We start from the raw sequence: 17,116 nt of genomic DNA on the forward strand, positions 1-17,116 counted from the left end.
GGAAGGGTGCAGAGAAAGCTGGGATGCTGCCCAAGATGGGCGGTTGTGATGATACAGCTGTTTCAGCTGGAAAAGCAGGACTGGGCTTCACTGTGGGAGTTGAGGAAGATTATGCTGGGAAGAAATTGCACACAGGCGCTATTAGCCTGGCGGAGGCCATGGTCCACTCACCAACCTACCCATCACTGCCCCTTCACGAGAAAGGGAAAGTTTCAGGTCATTGGATTTCCCTGGAGGTGAGAGAGTTATGGATGTGTAATGTGTCAGCAATGATGGGGGACCTAGAGGACAGACCTGCATCCAGTGTCCTTCTTACAGTGGGCTCCAGGGCTGGACACCTGAGGACAGTAGTAGGGCAAGGAAGGCCCCTGGCAGGGAGCGCCAGCTCAGGGGTTCTGCCCCGATTGTGTCTGGGAGAAGAAGTATATGAGCAGACACTGGAGATGCTAGGGCCTCCAAGCTGATGCAAGCAAATCCTGGAGACTGGACAGCGCAGAGCTGGGAAGATGGCGAATCACAGCCAGGAAGGAGGTGGGCCCCGTGCTCCCGAAGTCACCCAGAGAAGAAGCAGGACGCGGACCTTGGATTTGTTACAGGACAGGAGGAGTTCTGAGCAGGACGTGGCAGAGGGGAGGCTGACCCAGGACGAAGCAAATCAGGCAAGGACTGCACTGGTGTGAGGATGTCACTGTCTTAGATTGGAGCCTGCCACTCTGGGAGTGATGCCTCTCTCTGGGTCTGGCGTTATGTTAATTCTTGCAGATACAATGAGATGAATGTTGTAAGGCAGACAACTGTCAAAGGATCTCTCTGTCCCTGTGGTTCTCTTATCCAAGGCAATGCTAAGCGACATTTAGATATTCTGCATATAAATCATTACCTGGGAAAGGTGGGGTCCATGAGCTCTGCCCAGGCCAGGACCCTCAGCCGCTTTGGCTCCCTGGGTCCTAGGAGTAGACATGTGGGGAGAGGGGCAGTTATCAACCTTCCACAGCCCTTGGTGACAGGGAACTTGGGGGGCCGCTTCACAGAGGAGGCCATGTGATGCCCACACCCCTCCTCCTGCATTCCCCAGGGCAGATATCCTGGTCCAGTGGTCACCCCCTCTGACAAGTCTTTCACTCCCTTTGGGGCCATTCCGTGCTGGAAAGCCACTGCCCACTTTCCGACATCATTCAAGTCATTGCTTTCTTTGGTAGAAACATTGCAGAGAGAGCAAAGACAACAACATCTAGACACGAGCGGGGCCCCTCACAGGGACCTGGGGAAGCACTGCAAGTTCTCCTCCTTTGTTACTTGTGTACTGTAGCTTCTTGGAGGGACACTCCGTTCCCTGCAAGGCCATGCTTACAACAATAGACAATAGTGGCAGGTGGCTCTTTCCCCTTGTGTCTCCTGCAAAAGAAAGCCGTCCTGGCATGGTGGTATCACACTCTCCAGGCCTTAAAGAGACACCCCCAAAGTCTCCCATAAGTCCCTGCGTCCCAGCTTGCAGGGACTGTCTCCGTTAGGGCCCGATGTGCCGGCTTAATACATAGTGACAACCCCCTTCACTCTCAAAAGTGACCTGGTTTCCATAATACATTAGATGCTACCCCTCCTCTATTGGCCACGTGTGACCAGGCTGTCGAGAGGCCTCAGACACCTCCCTTTTCTGTTACAATTAATTTAAGTGGATGAGAAGAACGCCAAGGTTATGAAGAGTCAGAAAACCAAAGTCAAAAAAGAAGCCCCACAGGTACCGTGGCCAAGCATGGCATGTGAAGCGTAGGTCCCACACGTGCAGGGACAGAGGAAGGAATGAGGAACAGTTTCATGAATTTAAAATGAGAAAGACAGTGATACCTACCTCAGATACTGTCGTGTTTGAGAAATAAAAATTTGGTCATTCAGATGATAAAAATATGTTTGGTTTTTATCTGGTCTTTCACAGTGCCTGCCTCCCAAACCCTTGGAATTTCCTGAGTGTTGAGAGTGACAGTGGTATCTTTAGTTAATGAGGTGATCTTTGACCTCACTAAGGATGGGAGCTGATCACCAGGAGGACCAGCCATGTGATCAGAGGAATGGACCTTTCATTCCCTCCTCCTGACCTCCAGGCAGGGGTCAACGGCTGGAGGGTTCAATCAGTCACCAATGGCCAAGGATTTCATTAATCCTTATGCATTGAAGCCTCCATAAAAACCCAAAAGGGCTGGGCTTGCAGGGCTGCTGGGGTTGGTGAACATTGGGAAAATGGTGGGCCTGGAGGGGGCGTGGAAGCCCGTGCTATCTTCCCAGTCCTTGCCCTATGTATCTCCTCATCTGGCTGTTGATTTTCGTCCTTTTTCGTATCCTTTAATAAACTGGTAAACGTGACTAAGTGTTTTCCCCAAGTTCTGTGAGCCACTCTAGCAAATAATGGTACCCAAGAAGGAGTCACTGGAACCTCCTCTGATCCAGTGGGTCAGTGAGAAGCACACATAACAGCCTGGGGTGTAGTCCTATAGGACTGAATCCTTCCTGGGGTGTAGTCCTATAGGACTGAGTCTTTAACGTGTAAGATCTGAGCCATCTTTGGGAAGAGAGTGTCAGAATTGAGAGGAATTCTTGTACAACCTGTTGGGGTCTGAGAACTGCTTGCTGATGCATGTGGAGAACGCCCCCAAACACGGGAACTGGGCGTGGGAGCCCTAAAAGTCTACCTCATCAGGTTGTATCAGGGTGGAACGCTTAAGGCTGTAAGGGGCTTGGATTAATTCTGAATACTTACAAAGCACTTTATACATTGAACTCTTCTGGCTTCGCCAAGAAAATTCATAATCATTTATACTTTGCCGGAGACAGGAAGATTAATTAATATAGTGTTACCAAGTCCACACATTATTAACACATTAATAAGTAAGATTACCAATCAGAGCTGCAGTTTTAATGGTCTGGGATTAATTTTTCAAGACACAGGAATATTCTTTCAAGTATGGGTGTCTGTCAAGGTTCCTTTGTTAGAGGGGCGCCTGTGTGGCTCAGTCGGTTAAGCATCCGACTTTAGCTCAGGTCATGATCTCACCGTTCCTGAGTTCGAGCCCCACATCGGGCTCTGTGCTGACAGCTCATAGTAGCCTGGAGCCTGCTTCAGTTTCTCTCTCTGACCCTCCCCTGCTTACATTCTGTCTGTCTCTCTCTCTCTCAAAAATAAATAAATATTGAAAAAAATTTTTTAGGAGAAAAAAATTTAGTCAAAAATTTCTATATATTTGCATGGGACCCTGACTCATTTACCAATTGGTAACTTAAAATCTTCATTAATTTGGGTGAACCGTTGTTGTGCACGGAGGTGTTTGCACATTTAGTGCTGTTGTGGGGGGGGTGTTTATGTGATGAGAGACACAGGCACATACATGTAAATTATATGATGCATAGACATTTGCTGCTCTTCCTGATCTCAACACTGGAATCCCAATCAGGATAGGAACTGGGCTGTTGGTTTTTTCACCACTAACGCTCAGTGCCTAGGAGATGCCTAGAATATAGTCAAGCTAACAAAAGTTAGTTGAACGAACGTGTTTACTGAAGAGAACTTGAAAAGTATTAAATAAATATAAAGAGAAAAAGAAAAGGCAGTAGTAATTTCACCAGCCTGGATTGGGGGAGGGGGCGGGAAGAACCTCGTTAGATCCTCCACTTTGGCCTCCAGGCTACTTTCTAAGTGTCTGTACATATGCGAAGACATAAACTAAGACAGGGATATAATACTCGTCATTTTATATTCTGCTTTTACCCTGAACGACTTACTGTGACCATTGGTCCTTGTTACTATGCTTACCCACCACAAAGTCAGTGACAAAGCTGAAGTTCACATCTGGTCTGCTAAGAGTGAGCATTTGGAATCTTAGCCATCTGCTATGCAGCTGCCACCTGAACTTGGCAGAATACAATAATTGTACGATACCATTTATTTTATTTTATTTTAATTCAGTTCTAGTAAACATGCATGAGCTTAAGAATGGCTCTCCCAGGAGAGTGATCCCTGCCAGGGAACGCCGAGGTCTTCTGTGCCATTGCCTGCTCTGTTCCCAGGGCCTGGCTCAGTTCCTGCCACATAGTGGGAGCTCATTCAAGAAGTAGTGGATAAGGGGATGGGTGGATGAATGAGTTTTGCAAGCATCTTTGCTGACAGTGCAAACAGTTGGAGGCTTTTGAAGGCTCTGAGTTAAACTGTTTGGACTTTCCAAGGTCAAGGCGTGCATGGGAGGAAGGGAAGCCTGCAGTGCTGAGCGGCTCCCTCTGAGGTTATGTCATTCAGGAGCAAGGCCCGTTGGCCAGCCTGGAGTTCTTGTCACTTTGCCCAGCTCTTTCAGCAGAGGGACAAGTGGGTCATTAACAGGAGGCTTCGTAAACATGTTTTCAACAGCATGGTTTGACAGGACTCCATAAATCATGAATTGTGTGTAAAGCACACTTTTTTTTTTTTTTTTTTTTTCAGGAAAGACTTGGATTTTCCTCCCCTAGTTACAGATTCCAAAAAGCAAACCTGGGAAATTAGAGAATTGTGAAAGAGCCCCCTTTGCACCTGAGTTTGAAAAGCAGGCTGTTGAGCGACACTTCTTCCCTGCCTCCCACACCTTGAGGCCCAAGAGGCTCCATGTACCCCACATCCCAGGGAGAGCATCCAGGAGGCACCAGATCTAATGAGCCGCCACGATGACTAGGTAGCACTGCAGACCTGGGCAATCGCCACCACCTCGGCCACCCCTGGACCATATGGGAAAGGCCTGGGCAGGTGGAGAAGAGGCCCTCGGTCGCTCTGGGGGTCTGCCGGGAAGACCACTGAGGTTAGAGGAAAGGCAGTGACTGGGCCAGCTGAGGCAACACCTTTCCTAGAGAGGGGCTCGGAACATGGGCCACTGTCAGGACCAGTGGTGGATACACCAGCACCTCTTGGGGGAGGTCCTGCATGGCTGGGGGTGCTGGTGTAGAGCTGAACTTCACCTCAGGGACACTGCCGGCACACTTTGTGATTCACAATAAGTAAAGCCTATTACTTCTTCCTGGTCAATACAATGAGAGCAAACCTGTATAGGCTTAAATGGTATTGGCATATTTCATTATTTCTAAGATACGCATTTCTTGAGTATAATTTCCTGAGATTAGGACGTGTCTTACAGTCACTAATGACCAGGCAGCATTCATAAAATAGTTGTCATTGCTTTAGGAATCCGTTTTGTGTATTTTTTTTCCCCTTTTTTGCTTATACACAAGGGTGAGAGAAGATATAAATGTGCGCCTAAGGAGGTCCAAAGGGTCTCTTTCAATAGGTATAAAATAAGAATGGTGAATGATAAGAAAAAATGTTACATCTTCACTTAATTAACAACACTTTTTTCTTGGTGGTTGATAAAAAAGAATGCTTCTTGCAACCCATGGTGTCTTGCACTCAGGGAAATGCAGTGTGCCTTTTCATCTCCTCTGTTCTCACAGAGTGCTCTCTGCTAACCTGACCCTCAAGTTACTCTGGACGTTTAAAATATGTATTGCTGGGGTGCCTGGGTGGCGCAGTCGGTTAAGCGTCCGACTTCAGCCAGGTCACGATCTCGCGGTCCGTGAGTTCGAGCCCCGCGTCGGGCTCTGGGCTGATGGCTCAGGGCCTGGAGCCTGTTTCCGATTCTGTGTCTCCCTCTCTCTCTGCCCCTCCCCCGTTCATGCTCTGTCTCTCTCTGTCCCAAAAATAAATAAACGTTGAAAAAAAAAATAAAAAATAAATAAATAAATAAAATAAAATATGTATTGCTTTCTCCCAAGGCTTCTCCTCAGAAACCGTACTACGAATTTATGTACACCTGAGGTATCTAATTTGTATTTCTATGAGAGAGAGCACAAAGCACTCCTAGAGAGTGTTACATACTTTCTGTGATAAAGTAAAATTTGGTATTCTTTGTGTATCTTAGCAGAGATTTTGGTGTAGATTTCTGTAGTCACCTCCGAGTGCCTCATGGCCACATTCTGCACATCAAACCCTGTAGCAAACCTCTGTACTTTGTACAATCCCAACCTCCCTCCTGGTTCTGGCTACCTTTGAACACTACTTTTCTACATCATCCATTCATCTCAACAGAAATTTATTAACCCACTCCTATTCGCCAGGTGCTATGACAGGTACTGTGGCTACAAGGCTGACATACAAGAGGAGAGCCATGGTCTTTGCTCTTGGGATTCCTACCTGCTTGCCCTAAAGACAGCCACGTCCACAGACAAGCACGGGCGAGCATGATGAGTCCTGGGGTTGGGGTACAGCAGGAGCAGGTACAGCTGAGTTCCTGAGGTCCCTGTCCTCCATCTCAAGTGTGCTGCCCGCCTCTTGTCAGCTTTCTTCCTTCTCAGAGCACAACATGTTTCTTCTCCCTCCGGGGTTACCACCCCTGTGGGCTTGACCCCACCCCCTCCTGCTTCCCCTTGACTTTGATGCATCTTTTGTCCCCTCCACTTTATCTTTAGTGTGTACAAGCAAGAAGAGAGCGGAGTGAACTCTTTAAAGTGTTTGGAGGGAATAAAAAAACCACCAGCATACCTTCTGTATGCTGTGTAATTATCCTACAAATTGAATGAGAAATAAAGACTTTCTCAAAAAAAAAAAAAAAGGTGGGGTAGGGGGTGCTTGAGTGGCTCAGTTGGTGAAGCGTCTGACTTCGGCTCGGGTCGTGGTCTTGTGGCTTGCGGGTCTGAGATCTGCTGTCAGCACGGAGCCCTCTTTGGATCCTGGGTCCCTCTCTCCCTCTGCCCCTCCCCCATTCATTCTCCCTTGCTCTCTCGCTCTCTCTCTCTCTCTCTCTCTCAATAATACACAAACATTTAAAAATTTAAAAAAGGTAGGTGAGGGGGGTTGTTGGCATACACCTGCCTTGAAAAAATGTTAGAAGCTCTTTAGAGAGAAGTAAAAGAAACACTGAGATCCTCAGGAAGAAAGGACCAGCCTTGAGGAAGGAGTAAATAAAGGTAAAACAGGGGTAATAACAGCCCGTACATCTCATTAGGTCCCTTCAGGCTGGACACACTGCACACCCATCTCCCCAGCACGTGGAGCCTGCTGTCACTAGCCAGTGGCCATACTGTGGCCTTCACCTCTTTCTCCTGCTCCTGCCTCATTTTGACGTAGACTCACTCGTGTCGCACTAAGCCTCAAGCCTCCCACACCTCCTCCACCTGCACTGCCCCTAGTGCTTTCTGAGGGGCACCAGAAGTCTGTTGGGACTAACCGCTTCCCAGCCACACTTTTATTTAACAAGAATGAGATTTGTCATTGACCCTCATCCATTAGGAGTTCTCATCGGTTCCCTTTTCAGAGACGAGTCGCATTGCAGTTATCAATTTCAGAGACGAGTCGCATTGCAGTTATCAAGCTTCATATCCGCCTTTCTTTGCCCTGTTTGTGATACTGGAGCTGGTCCCTGTTATAGTTCTCCTGTGCCACCCAAGCACGATGCCAATCTTTGTCAGTAGAGGGCGCGGGAGGGACGAACGGGAAAGAAAGACTCTCCCAGGCCTGAGCTTTGCCTCCTTCTAGCTCCTGGGCTGCTGTTCTCAAGTGCGGGGTACCCAGTGACACTCACCACAGGCAGTTTTGTTGGTATCCCACTGAAGTTTCTGGACAAGTTCTGGGATACCTCCCTGGATTTCCAGGGTGTTCTATGGCACTTCGCCTGTGTTGGGGGGCTGCCTATCCATATGCCACAGACTGAGTGACTTAAACCACAGAAATGTAGTTCTCATATTTCTCGGAGCTGGGAAGTCCAAGATCAAGGTGCAAACTAATTTGGTGCTTGGTGGGTGCTCTCTTCTTGGGTGGCAGATGGACAGACACCTTGTAGCTGTGTCCTCACAAGGCAGAAAAGAGGGAGCAAGATCTCTGGTATCTGATATTACAAATACATCAATCCTATCTGACCAGGTTCCACACTTCTGTCTTATTTATCCTTAGTTACTTCCTTATAACCACATTAGGAGTAAAGGCTTCAACATATGAATTTGATGCGTGGGGGATGCAATTCAATCCACGGCACTGCCCCTTCAGGACTGGCCTTGGGCCATCAGCAGCATTGTCTCTCCTGCCCCCATGGGGGCTGCCTCCCGTGAGTTTGCGACATCCCCCGCTGTGTCCCAGTTCAGCTGCATGCCCACGCGGTTTCCTGCCAAGTACCCTTGGCACCTCAGTGGGAGAGTCCTTGCTTGTCAGCTTTGGCTTGGGACACCCAGCAGTCTTTATCAGCCGTCCAACGGGCTGCAGGATTTCCAACCAATCTACATCTCAGCTTTGTGTGTTCTGTGCCACTTAGAACTGAATCGTGTACCAGTTAAGAATTCCTTACATTATAATTTCCCAACTCCAGTTACTAACTGGTTTCTGTCTCCTGATTCCGCTCAACTGATAAGAGGGGTCTTCTCGTTCTGCTGGCTCTTCACTAGAATTTCCCCAAGTTGACTGGTTAACGTGCAGAAGCTGTGAGGGAAGAATCACAAGTGAGGTGGATTGATGCCTTCATTTAGGCTTGAGTGAGGCAGTGAGGTGACGCAGAGAAAAACTGCTTTGGACACAAGTCTTACATGGCATGGACAGAACTGGTTTTAATCAGATTTGAAGGCGCTGCTGAGAAACCAACACGAGGGCACCTGGGTGGCTCAGTCAGTTAAGCGTCTGACTTTTGCTCACCTCCCGATCTCACAGTTTGTGAGTAGCAGTGCTGCTTAGGGCTCTGTGCCAACAGCTTGGAGCCTAGAGCCCGCTTTGATTTCATCTCTCTTGCTCTCTCTCCTCCTCCTCTCAGGGAGCAGGAGTTGGAGGACAGACAACCAGGAAAATGGGGCTTCCAGCACCCAGTGGGTGGACTCGACCCTGACCAGTTGCTATGGAAGCTCCTAATGGCAGGTTACAACCGAGGAACTGCAGTGTAGACATGTGATACAGTGTCATATGGGAAGGACGCATTATAAAATGGTCAGGAAAAGGGCATCTGGGTGGCTCAGTCTCTTAAGCGTCTGACTTTGCTCACCTCCTGATCTCTCGGTTTGTCAGTGGGAGCCCTGCATAGGGCTCTGCGCCAACAGCTCAGAGCCTAGAGCCTGCTTCATTTCGTATCTCTCTCTCTCTCTCTCTCTCTGCCTCTCCTCCTGCTCTCTCTCTCTTTCTCAAAAATAAATAAACTTACAGAAATGTAAAAAACAACAACAGCAGCAGCAACACAAGATCAAGGTGGCCGTGGCCAGAGAAGGATTCCATAGTAGCATCCTCCCATGGCTGTGTCTCTGCCCCCAGGGACAGGTACCACTGAGGAACAAATCAAAGGGAACTGGAAGCTGGGGACAGAGAAGAAGACAGGACACGATTGGCAGGAGAGAGGGGTGTGGACACGGAGGGACCTGGAGAGAGCACCAAGGTAAGCAGAAGGGCCTGGACAGGGCAGCAGGTCAGATCCGGGAAGGGTGGGTGCAGGGCGTCTGCCCTGTGTGACACTGACATGATCCTCCCCACACCAACCACACGGGCACAGGCCCGGCCTGCACCTGGGTGTCCGTCCATCACCCCTGAGAATGAACAAACTGTCCTTACACCGAGGAATAACACACACTTTCCAACAATCTCTTAAGCATTTATTAGACCCCTGTCAGGTGCCCTCCATCAGCCTCTGTGGACAGAGAGCTCAATGACTCCGCGTCCCTGCCCTCAGGGGACTCCCAGCCCCTCTCCTGAGTGCAGAGCAAAGAGGAAGCTCAGTACTTGTCAGGCAGGCCAGCAGGTCGAAAGTGGTTGGGGTCTTTGCCGCTCCGGCCCCATTCATTGGCGGCCTGGTCAGCCTTCGAGTCCTCTGCTCCGTGGCCGCTGCTTCCGTGCCTGAAAAAGTCTGTGACTCTCTGAGAATTCTCTCTGGCATCGCTGGAATGCAGAAAGGCAGGTAGGAGATTAATTAGGGGGCTGAGGAGCAATTGCCCATAACCCCCATCTCTCTTCTTTGCAAGGGAGAGCTGTTGACAGGAGCCAAGGAAAGAGGGGCTAAAACACTGACCCCCTGGCCCAGAAACAGAGCATCTCAGCCCAGGCTCATCCCTTAATGGGTGAACAGCACCCATAGGGGGAGGATCAGGAATCACCCACTCCTCCTGACCTTGCTCTGACCCCATCGGCCACTCATGCCAACACTGGGCGCAGAGGGGAGGGTGGGCAAGAGAAGGAGGAGCCACAGTGTCTACAGGAGACTTCTCCATGGCTTGACCCCTCCTGCCTGTCCAAGGCAGCCAGGCTCAGCTCACCCAGCCCTGCATCCCCGGGAGCCCGTGTTACCTGATCACTCTGGCCGCCCAAGCGCCCCCAGGTCCCCTCTGTGCGGCATCATAGTTCCCCCGGGCGTGGAAGTATTTGTCTGCACCTATGTAATTGGCTTCTCTCATGTCAGAGTACGCTCTCCACATGTCCCAAGCCCCTGGGAGAAAAGGTCACAGCAAAAGGGATATCACGTGAACAGAAAGCCTCTGGCACACCTCAGAGAAGAATCAGGGACGACAAATCTGCCACCGACTCCAGATTTCTGCCTGGTCCCCTTGGATAGCACAGGCTGAGAAGAACAAGTCTGCATCCTAGGTGGTTTCTCCAGCTTTCTCTAGTGGGAGTCCTGTGGGTGGGGCACAGCTGTGTTGTCCCTGCGGGTCTATGTCTGCATCTCACTTAGGGCTCTGCCTGAGCTGTTTAAATGAGAGAAAGGAGGTATCACAGAACAGGACTTGTCAACTTGAGCGCCCCTGAAATTTGGGGCAATTCTTTGTTGCTCAGGGCCGTTCTGATATTGTAGGATATATAGCAGCATCCCTGACCTCTCCGCAATAGAGGTGGGCAACATATTCCCTGAGGGTCACAAGCAGAAGTGTTTCCAGACATTGCCAACTGTCCCCAGGGCCCAAAAGTGCCCTCGGTCGGGCAGCACTGCTGTCAAATGAAGCCGCGTGTGACAAGGTCCAGGGGACGTGGTAAGTGAGGAGGTGACAAGAAGGCACCTTCTGGGAAAGGCCCAGGCATACAGCACTTCTGCCCTGAGGCCCAGGAGATGTATACTTGCAGAATGAGGGCGCATAACTGGGACCTGAGTCCCTCTGGGTGTTAGGGGCATAAACGGCATCCTGAAAACCTTCTACACAGGCTGTACCGATGATATCGGCAGCTTGAGGAAGCAAGGGGTCGAGCCGTGGCCCATCAGCTCTACTTGGCTGCACCTTCTAATGACCTGGGAGCCTCTGAAGTCCCGGTGACCAGGTCACACCCGGCCCAAGTACCTCAGACTTGGGGGTGGATCTCCGGCATCACTAGTTTTCATGCTCTCCGAGTGATTCTGACCCGTAGCTGAGATCGATAGCCACCCAGCTTTAGGAAGCTGCCTGGCAAGGACTCGGGCCTCACGCGCAGCTGGGTTCCAACCTCCTCTTGGCCACCTGCTGACTGGCAGTTAGTCCCTGGACAATGGACTCGGCTGCTCTAAACCCGTTTTGTCCCCTTCAAGTGGAGGACGATGTCTGCCTCCCCGAGGTGTTCTGAAGTCAGAGTAAGTGACCACGTGTCTCAGCTTGACCAGAAGTGTCCCTGTTCACCTAGAACTATCCCAGTGAGCCCTGAGAGTGTCACAGAAAACTCCTCAGGCCAAACAAACCAGGATAGTTGGTCATCCTAAATTGCCTAGTGCAGGCTTGGTAGATGTTATTAGTTCCTCATTTTTATTTATTTTTTATTTTGGTCAAGTAAAATGCTAGGCAGGGGTAGGGAACAGGGGCAGTGTCACTGAGGATAGGAAGCATCAGTGAGAGCTGAGCTGAAGGTGCCTCTGGTTCGATCCAGGTAGGAAATGGAAGGAAGGATGGAAGGGAGGAAGGAAGAAAAGGAGGAAGCGATGAACGAAGGGAGAGGCAAAAAAGAAGAAAGGACAAACAGTTTTAATCATACTTTGTGCAATGTGTCTGCGGAAAATTCTCTGCCATTGCAAGACTTACTCTGTTTCTACTATCCAAACTGAAGCTTCAGCTGGGAATGATGATTGCTCCTTCTCTAGTAACTGACGGACACAAATCCTCTGGTTTTCAATCCGCTTGATCAAAAGCTCCCCAGACACGGGCACCTTCTAGCACTTAGGACAACACACCTAAGGCAGTAGGTCCCCCCCCCTTGCATGTGCTCGGGGTGAGTCCCAGTGGCCCACGGATGCCACCCCCCCTCCAGTGCTTACCTTGAGCAGCCTCGCTAAAGAACGAATACCATTCGCTGCTGACACCCAGGACCAAGGAGCAGAAGACGAGGCCCGTGAAAAGCTTCATGGTGCTGAAAGGAAGGAGAGGTCAGGGGGCAAGGACAGGGCCCGCGCACCCCGCTTTGGGAGTTGCATGTCACAGAGCCACTGCTGCAAATTCCAGTGGTTCTCAGGAGACTCTTAGGAGCCCGCGTGGGAACCCTGTAGCAGGTCCTCACTCAGAGCCGCAGCCCTAATTCTGGCCCCGTGAGCCCTGACTGCCCGGCTGGCTGAGAGTCCCCAGGGCGGCATTGATGGAGGAAGAGGGCAGTTGGGACCAGATTGTCCCTGCCTGGAGCGGCTTGTCATCAATCAACAAGCATTTACTGTGTGTCATCCTGCCAGCTCAGACCTCATACAGGACAAATACAGAAGAGAATGATTATTTTGAAAGGAATTTTCAGTCAGTTCTTTTCCACAAATCAGTCCTTGGAGTCGCCCCTCACCTGAGTCCCAGTAGAGCAGAGCTGCCGGTCCCTGCCTGCTGGGAGAGGTGGCCGGGATTTATACTGTGCCCTCCCCGTTGGGCGCCCCATGGGGACGCAAGAAAAGCCAGACCTGGTGCCCGGAAAGGTCCCTCCAGGTCATGGCCCCGAGAGACCTGCAAAGGAAAACTTACCGGACACCCGTGGTTTTCTTCATCCACGGGTCAACTTCCAGTTGTGCAACTGTGAGGAAGCAAGCTTGGCTGGTTCTGCCTGGAAGCTGGGACTCAGGAGGAGGGCTCTGCTGTCCGAGTCAGAGGGGCTGTGGAGAGGAAGGATTGGAGCACCGGGCTGGGGGCTGGGGGCTGGGGGCTGCTGGCCGGTGTGTGGTTGGGGACGGCTCCTCCAGGCAGGGCCTTGCTTTACTGATCATTTCCTCAGGATGGTCCCTGCCGGGTCAGATGGTCCATATGCCAGATGTGACACCCTTTGAGTTCATGTGTAAGGTCTTGAGTTCCCAACTGATGGCTTTTCCCAACAAGTGTCTCGGGAAGATCCTTCCAACGGTCTGTGTGCCCATGCTAAGCTCTCAGCACCGAGGCATTGAAAAGCCCCGTTCAGCTGGTTGAGCCCATGAGGAAGTATATTACCTCAGCCGGGTCCCAGGTTGGATGTATCTAGTTGGAGGGATTCTGTCTCCCCTCACTCAATTTTGGAATTACATCAGAGTGGAAATGAGTGGTGCAAGGAACTAAAATGTAAACTCTTAGAAACCTATAATAGGCCATCTGTTATGGGAAAATGGCAGTCCAATTGGATAAGTACCAGGCTCCCAGTGAGGGGAATGTTGAGGGAAAACTGTCTGCTATGTTTTGTAGGGTGCAGGGGGGTCACTGTCTGCCCTCTTCTCACTGTTAGTCAGAAATATCAGCAGGGTCTGTCCAGCAAGATGAGGCCTGTGTATAAATGAACAGAGCCTCCTACTCTTCAAAGATGATATCCCTTGTGCCTCCTAACTGTAACGATTCTAGAAAGAGAACGCCTGAGACTGTAGTTCAGCATAGACAGTTGACATTGTTCCAAGCTGTCTAAAGACTGAACAAAAAGCTGATTCTCTGTCTGAAACATAATGAAACTTATTATTACTCTTTCCCTCTACTGGATTTTTTTGGACAAGCCAGTAAGAACTATTCTTTTTGACTCTCAATGCCCTGCCTCTTTATTCAACTATTATATCTTGTTGTTATTGCTTTGTAAATGAAATACATAATCTCAAATTCTCAAACTCTTGGTTTGAATAGGAAATCTAGCATATGGGAGAAGAGTGATATGCTAAGTTTTCTTTCAACTTTACAAAGATATCTTGTATGTTCCAGAACCATTTGGGAACAAAGGATATCAATTACATCCATTATAACATTATTGACAGGGTGACAAATCATGGGTCCAGACAACCAAGCTGACTTCTTTTTGGGGGGGTCCAGAGTACAGGAAATGCAATCTCTGAAGTCCATTGACATTATAAGACTATTTCAAAAAACTTCCAAGGACCATTTTTTTAATGTTTATTTCTGAGAGACAGAGCATGAAGGGGGGAGGGGCAGAGAGAGAGGGAGGCACAGAATCCCAAGTGGTCTCCAGGTTCTGAGCTGTCCGCACAGAGCCCAATGAGGGGCTCAAACTCACGAACCTCGATATCATGACCTGAGCCAGTCAGTTGCTTAACTGATTGAGCTACCCAGGTGCCCCAAAAGACTGATTTAAATTAAAGTTAACAACAGAAACTAGGGGCACCTGGGTAAACTCTTGATTTCAGCTGAGGTCATCATCCCAGGGTTATAAGATCGAGCCCCCCGTCAGGCTCCATGCTCAGTGTGAAGCCTGCTTAAAATTCTCTCTCTCTCTCCCTCTGCCCTTTTCCTGCACCGAGTGCATGCTCTCTCTCAAAAAAAAAAAAAATGGGGCGCCTGGATGGCTCAGTCAGTTGAGCGTCCAACTTCAGCTCTGGTCATGATGTCACAGCTCGTGGGTTTGAGCCCCATGTCGGGCTCTGTGCTGACAGCTTGGAATCTGGAGGCTGCTTTGAATTCTGTGTCTCCCTCTCTCTCTGCCCCTAACCCACTTGCATTCTGTCTCTGTCTCTCTGAAAAATAAATAAAACATTTTTTTAAAAAACCACAAAAACAAAAAACAGAAACTATGTCTCTTTTGTCACCTTTGTATATGCAGTGTTTATCACACTCTGGTGAATAACCGGCACTCATTCTTTGTTTTATTCGTGCTTCACGAGTACTTGCTGAGCTTTCATACACTCCAGTGCTGTTCCATGTGCTGGAATGTGTCTAGCCTCATGTGTTTACATTGCAGCGATCGATCTGTAAGTATAAACACAGTGACATCCCACATTATCTAATTCTCACCCATTCCCCCCGACAGCGTGTTGGGTAGCAATTGTTTTTTTAATTACTTTTTATCTGCAGTTGTGCTCAATGCATTCCAACCTCAGCACCATCTTCCTGGTTGATTTTCTCTTGTTCAGGAAAATCTGCGTCATCTGCCCTCCACAGCCACGCTGCTTAGGGTCATAATACCACTCTCTGTAGCCATGCAGAGGATCCTTGCCCTTCTTGTGCTGTGTCACTTTGTGTAGTTGGTGCTGCCGCTTTCTAACAGAAAGTCGAGTGGGTTTGGGGAATGTTCACCATGTTCTCGAGGGCATGCAATCAGCACTGTGTCCACAGCACTGTCTTATTGGTAATGCTAAGGTCAGCACCAGGTCGGGATGGATTAAAGCAGAAGAGGCCTGTCGTGAACTTCAGAAGCAGCCTTGATGGTTTAAGATATGTCAAGTCAAACTTCTGTTTCCTTAACTCTAAAATATCCCTATAGCAATTTTTTTGGGGGGGAGAGGGTTAAAGACAGCAAATTTTTGAATGCCAATTATTTTATTTTACAAGAGAAAAAAATAAGAATCCCTTCTTAGCCAATTTTCACAAATATGATCTGAACCATTCAAATACCTGCTCAACAATCTGTGAAGGATAGCTATACAATATAAAACAATTAAAACACCAATTACCTAATTATTTAATAACTAATGAGCCCATTTGTGGGTGTTCTGTCCGCAATACAATAATACTCTAGAAAGTTGGACATGAATTCTGTTTCCTTTCTATACTGTGACAAATATGTACTGTAAATTTAATAAAATAAAAAATGTCAGAGATCCTGAATGCAAATAATTTTTGCTTCATAAAATATACCGGAATTTGGGTGGCAGAGTAAATGAAAAACTACACATCTAAGATTTGTCTATGTCCAAATTCGAGGGGCTGAGTGATAGTCTTTTCCGCTTGGCACTGCATATTCTATATCCAGATGGCTGGGAACACTGTTCTAAAGCTATAGATGATGCAATTATTGAAACACGCAGGTAAAATGGATGTCTGTGTTCCTTTGTTTTCTATCACCCAAGTCCTGATAGTGTGAGACTGGGTTTGCGGTTAAAGTTTTTTTTTAATTTATTTTTATTTTCTTTTTTTATTAACAAATTTATTTTAATGTTTATTTATTTATTGTTGAGAGAGAAAGCACAATCAGGGGAGGGGCAGAGAGAGAGGGAGACACAGAATCCGAAACAGAGCCCGACGCGGAGCTTGAACTCACGAACTGTGAGATGATGACCTGAGCCAAAGTTGGATGCTTAACCAACTGAGCCACCCAGGCGCCCCTGCAGTTAAAGTTTTGAATGGATATTAGTGTTTATGTCTTGGTCACTCAACTAGCAACATGTGTCACCATTGTCTGCGTGATTTAAACCTAAGGGTGGCAGGTCACCACCCAATAACAGGAGAGACAGCAGACTTCCTGGGAATAAATGCGTGGTGGGAGCCCATGGAAGTTCATTTCAGATTGCTTCCATTTTTCAGTGGAATAGGAAGCAAAGTCATCAACTGAGAGGAGGATGGAGGACACATGGTAGAAGTTCTAGGAGAGGAGTGAAAAGTGGTCATCTAGGAGAATGGCAAGGTGAACAGGCTTGGGAAGCATAGTAGGATTGCAAGGAGGCTGGAGGATAAGGATCATGAACTTGAAGTGAAACTAATCACCGCGGCTCTGTATTTTTCCTCGACCACATTCAGTTGCCAAAGTGCAGACTTGAAGCAGTGGGAAACTGGATCTTACCGCTCAGTAAATACTTGTTAAATTATCAAATGAATTAACATATGCAGGGGGCACCTAGGTGGCTTAGTCGGTTAAGTGGCTGACTTAAGCTCAGGTCATGATCTTGCCCTTTGTGAGTTCAACGCCTGTGTCTGGCTCTGACGGCTCAGAGCCTGGAGACTGTTTCAGATTCTATGTCTCCCTCTCTCTCTGCTTCTCCTCCACTTGTGCACTGTC

General features: G+C 48.7%; 1 protein-coding gene across 2 annotated transcripts; it reads right to left on the reverse strand.

The window, feature by feature from the left end:
- Positions 1–9,605: 9,605 nt before the first annotated feature.
- On the reverse strand, positions 9,606–12,780 carry LOC123601449 (serum amyloid A protein-like). Of its 2 annotated transcripts, none has more exons than XM_045484695.1 (3): positions 12,693–12,780; positions 12,231–12,322; positions 9,606–10,445 (listed from the first exon to the last, which is right to left on the reverse strand). In XM_045484695.1, the coding sequence occupies exons 2-3, from the start codon at positions 12,316–12,318 to the stop codon at positions 10,303–10,305; spliced, it is 231 nt and encodes a 76-aa protein (XP_045340651.1). In that variant the 5' UTR covers positions 12,319–12,322; positions 12,693–12,780; the 3' UTR covers positions 9,606–10,302. The 2 variants fall into 2 exon arrangements, with proteins under 2 accessions (XP_045340651.1, XP_045340652.1); XM_045484696.1 differs by having other exon boundaries at positions 12,737–12,760.
- Between the last annotated feature and the right edge of the window lie 4,336 nt (positions 12,781–17,116).

Source organism: Leopardus geoffroyi, chromosome D1 (genome assembly GCF_018350155.1).
Source record: "Leopardus geoffroyi isolate Oge1 chromosome D1, O.geoffroyi_Oge1_pat1.0, whole genome shotgun sequence".
NCBI lineage: Eukaryota > Metazoa > Chordata > Mammalia > Carnivora > Felidae > Leopardus > Leopardus geoffroyi.

Excerpts from the sequence above, each read along its gene's own strand:
- LOC123601449 (XM_045484695.1), bottom strand. The coding sequence starts at position 12,318 with ATGAAGCTTTTCACGGGCCTCGTCTTCTGCTCCTTGGTCCTGGGTGTC. Across the intron at positions 10,446-12,230 it reads CTTTAGCGAGGCTGCTCAAG|GGGCTTGGGACATGTGGAGA; the intron begins GTAAGCACTGGA and ends CTTTTCTCCCAG.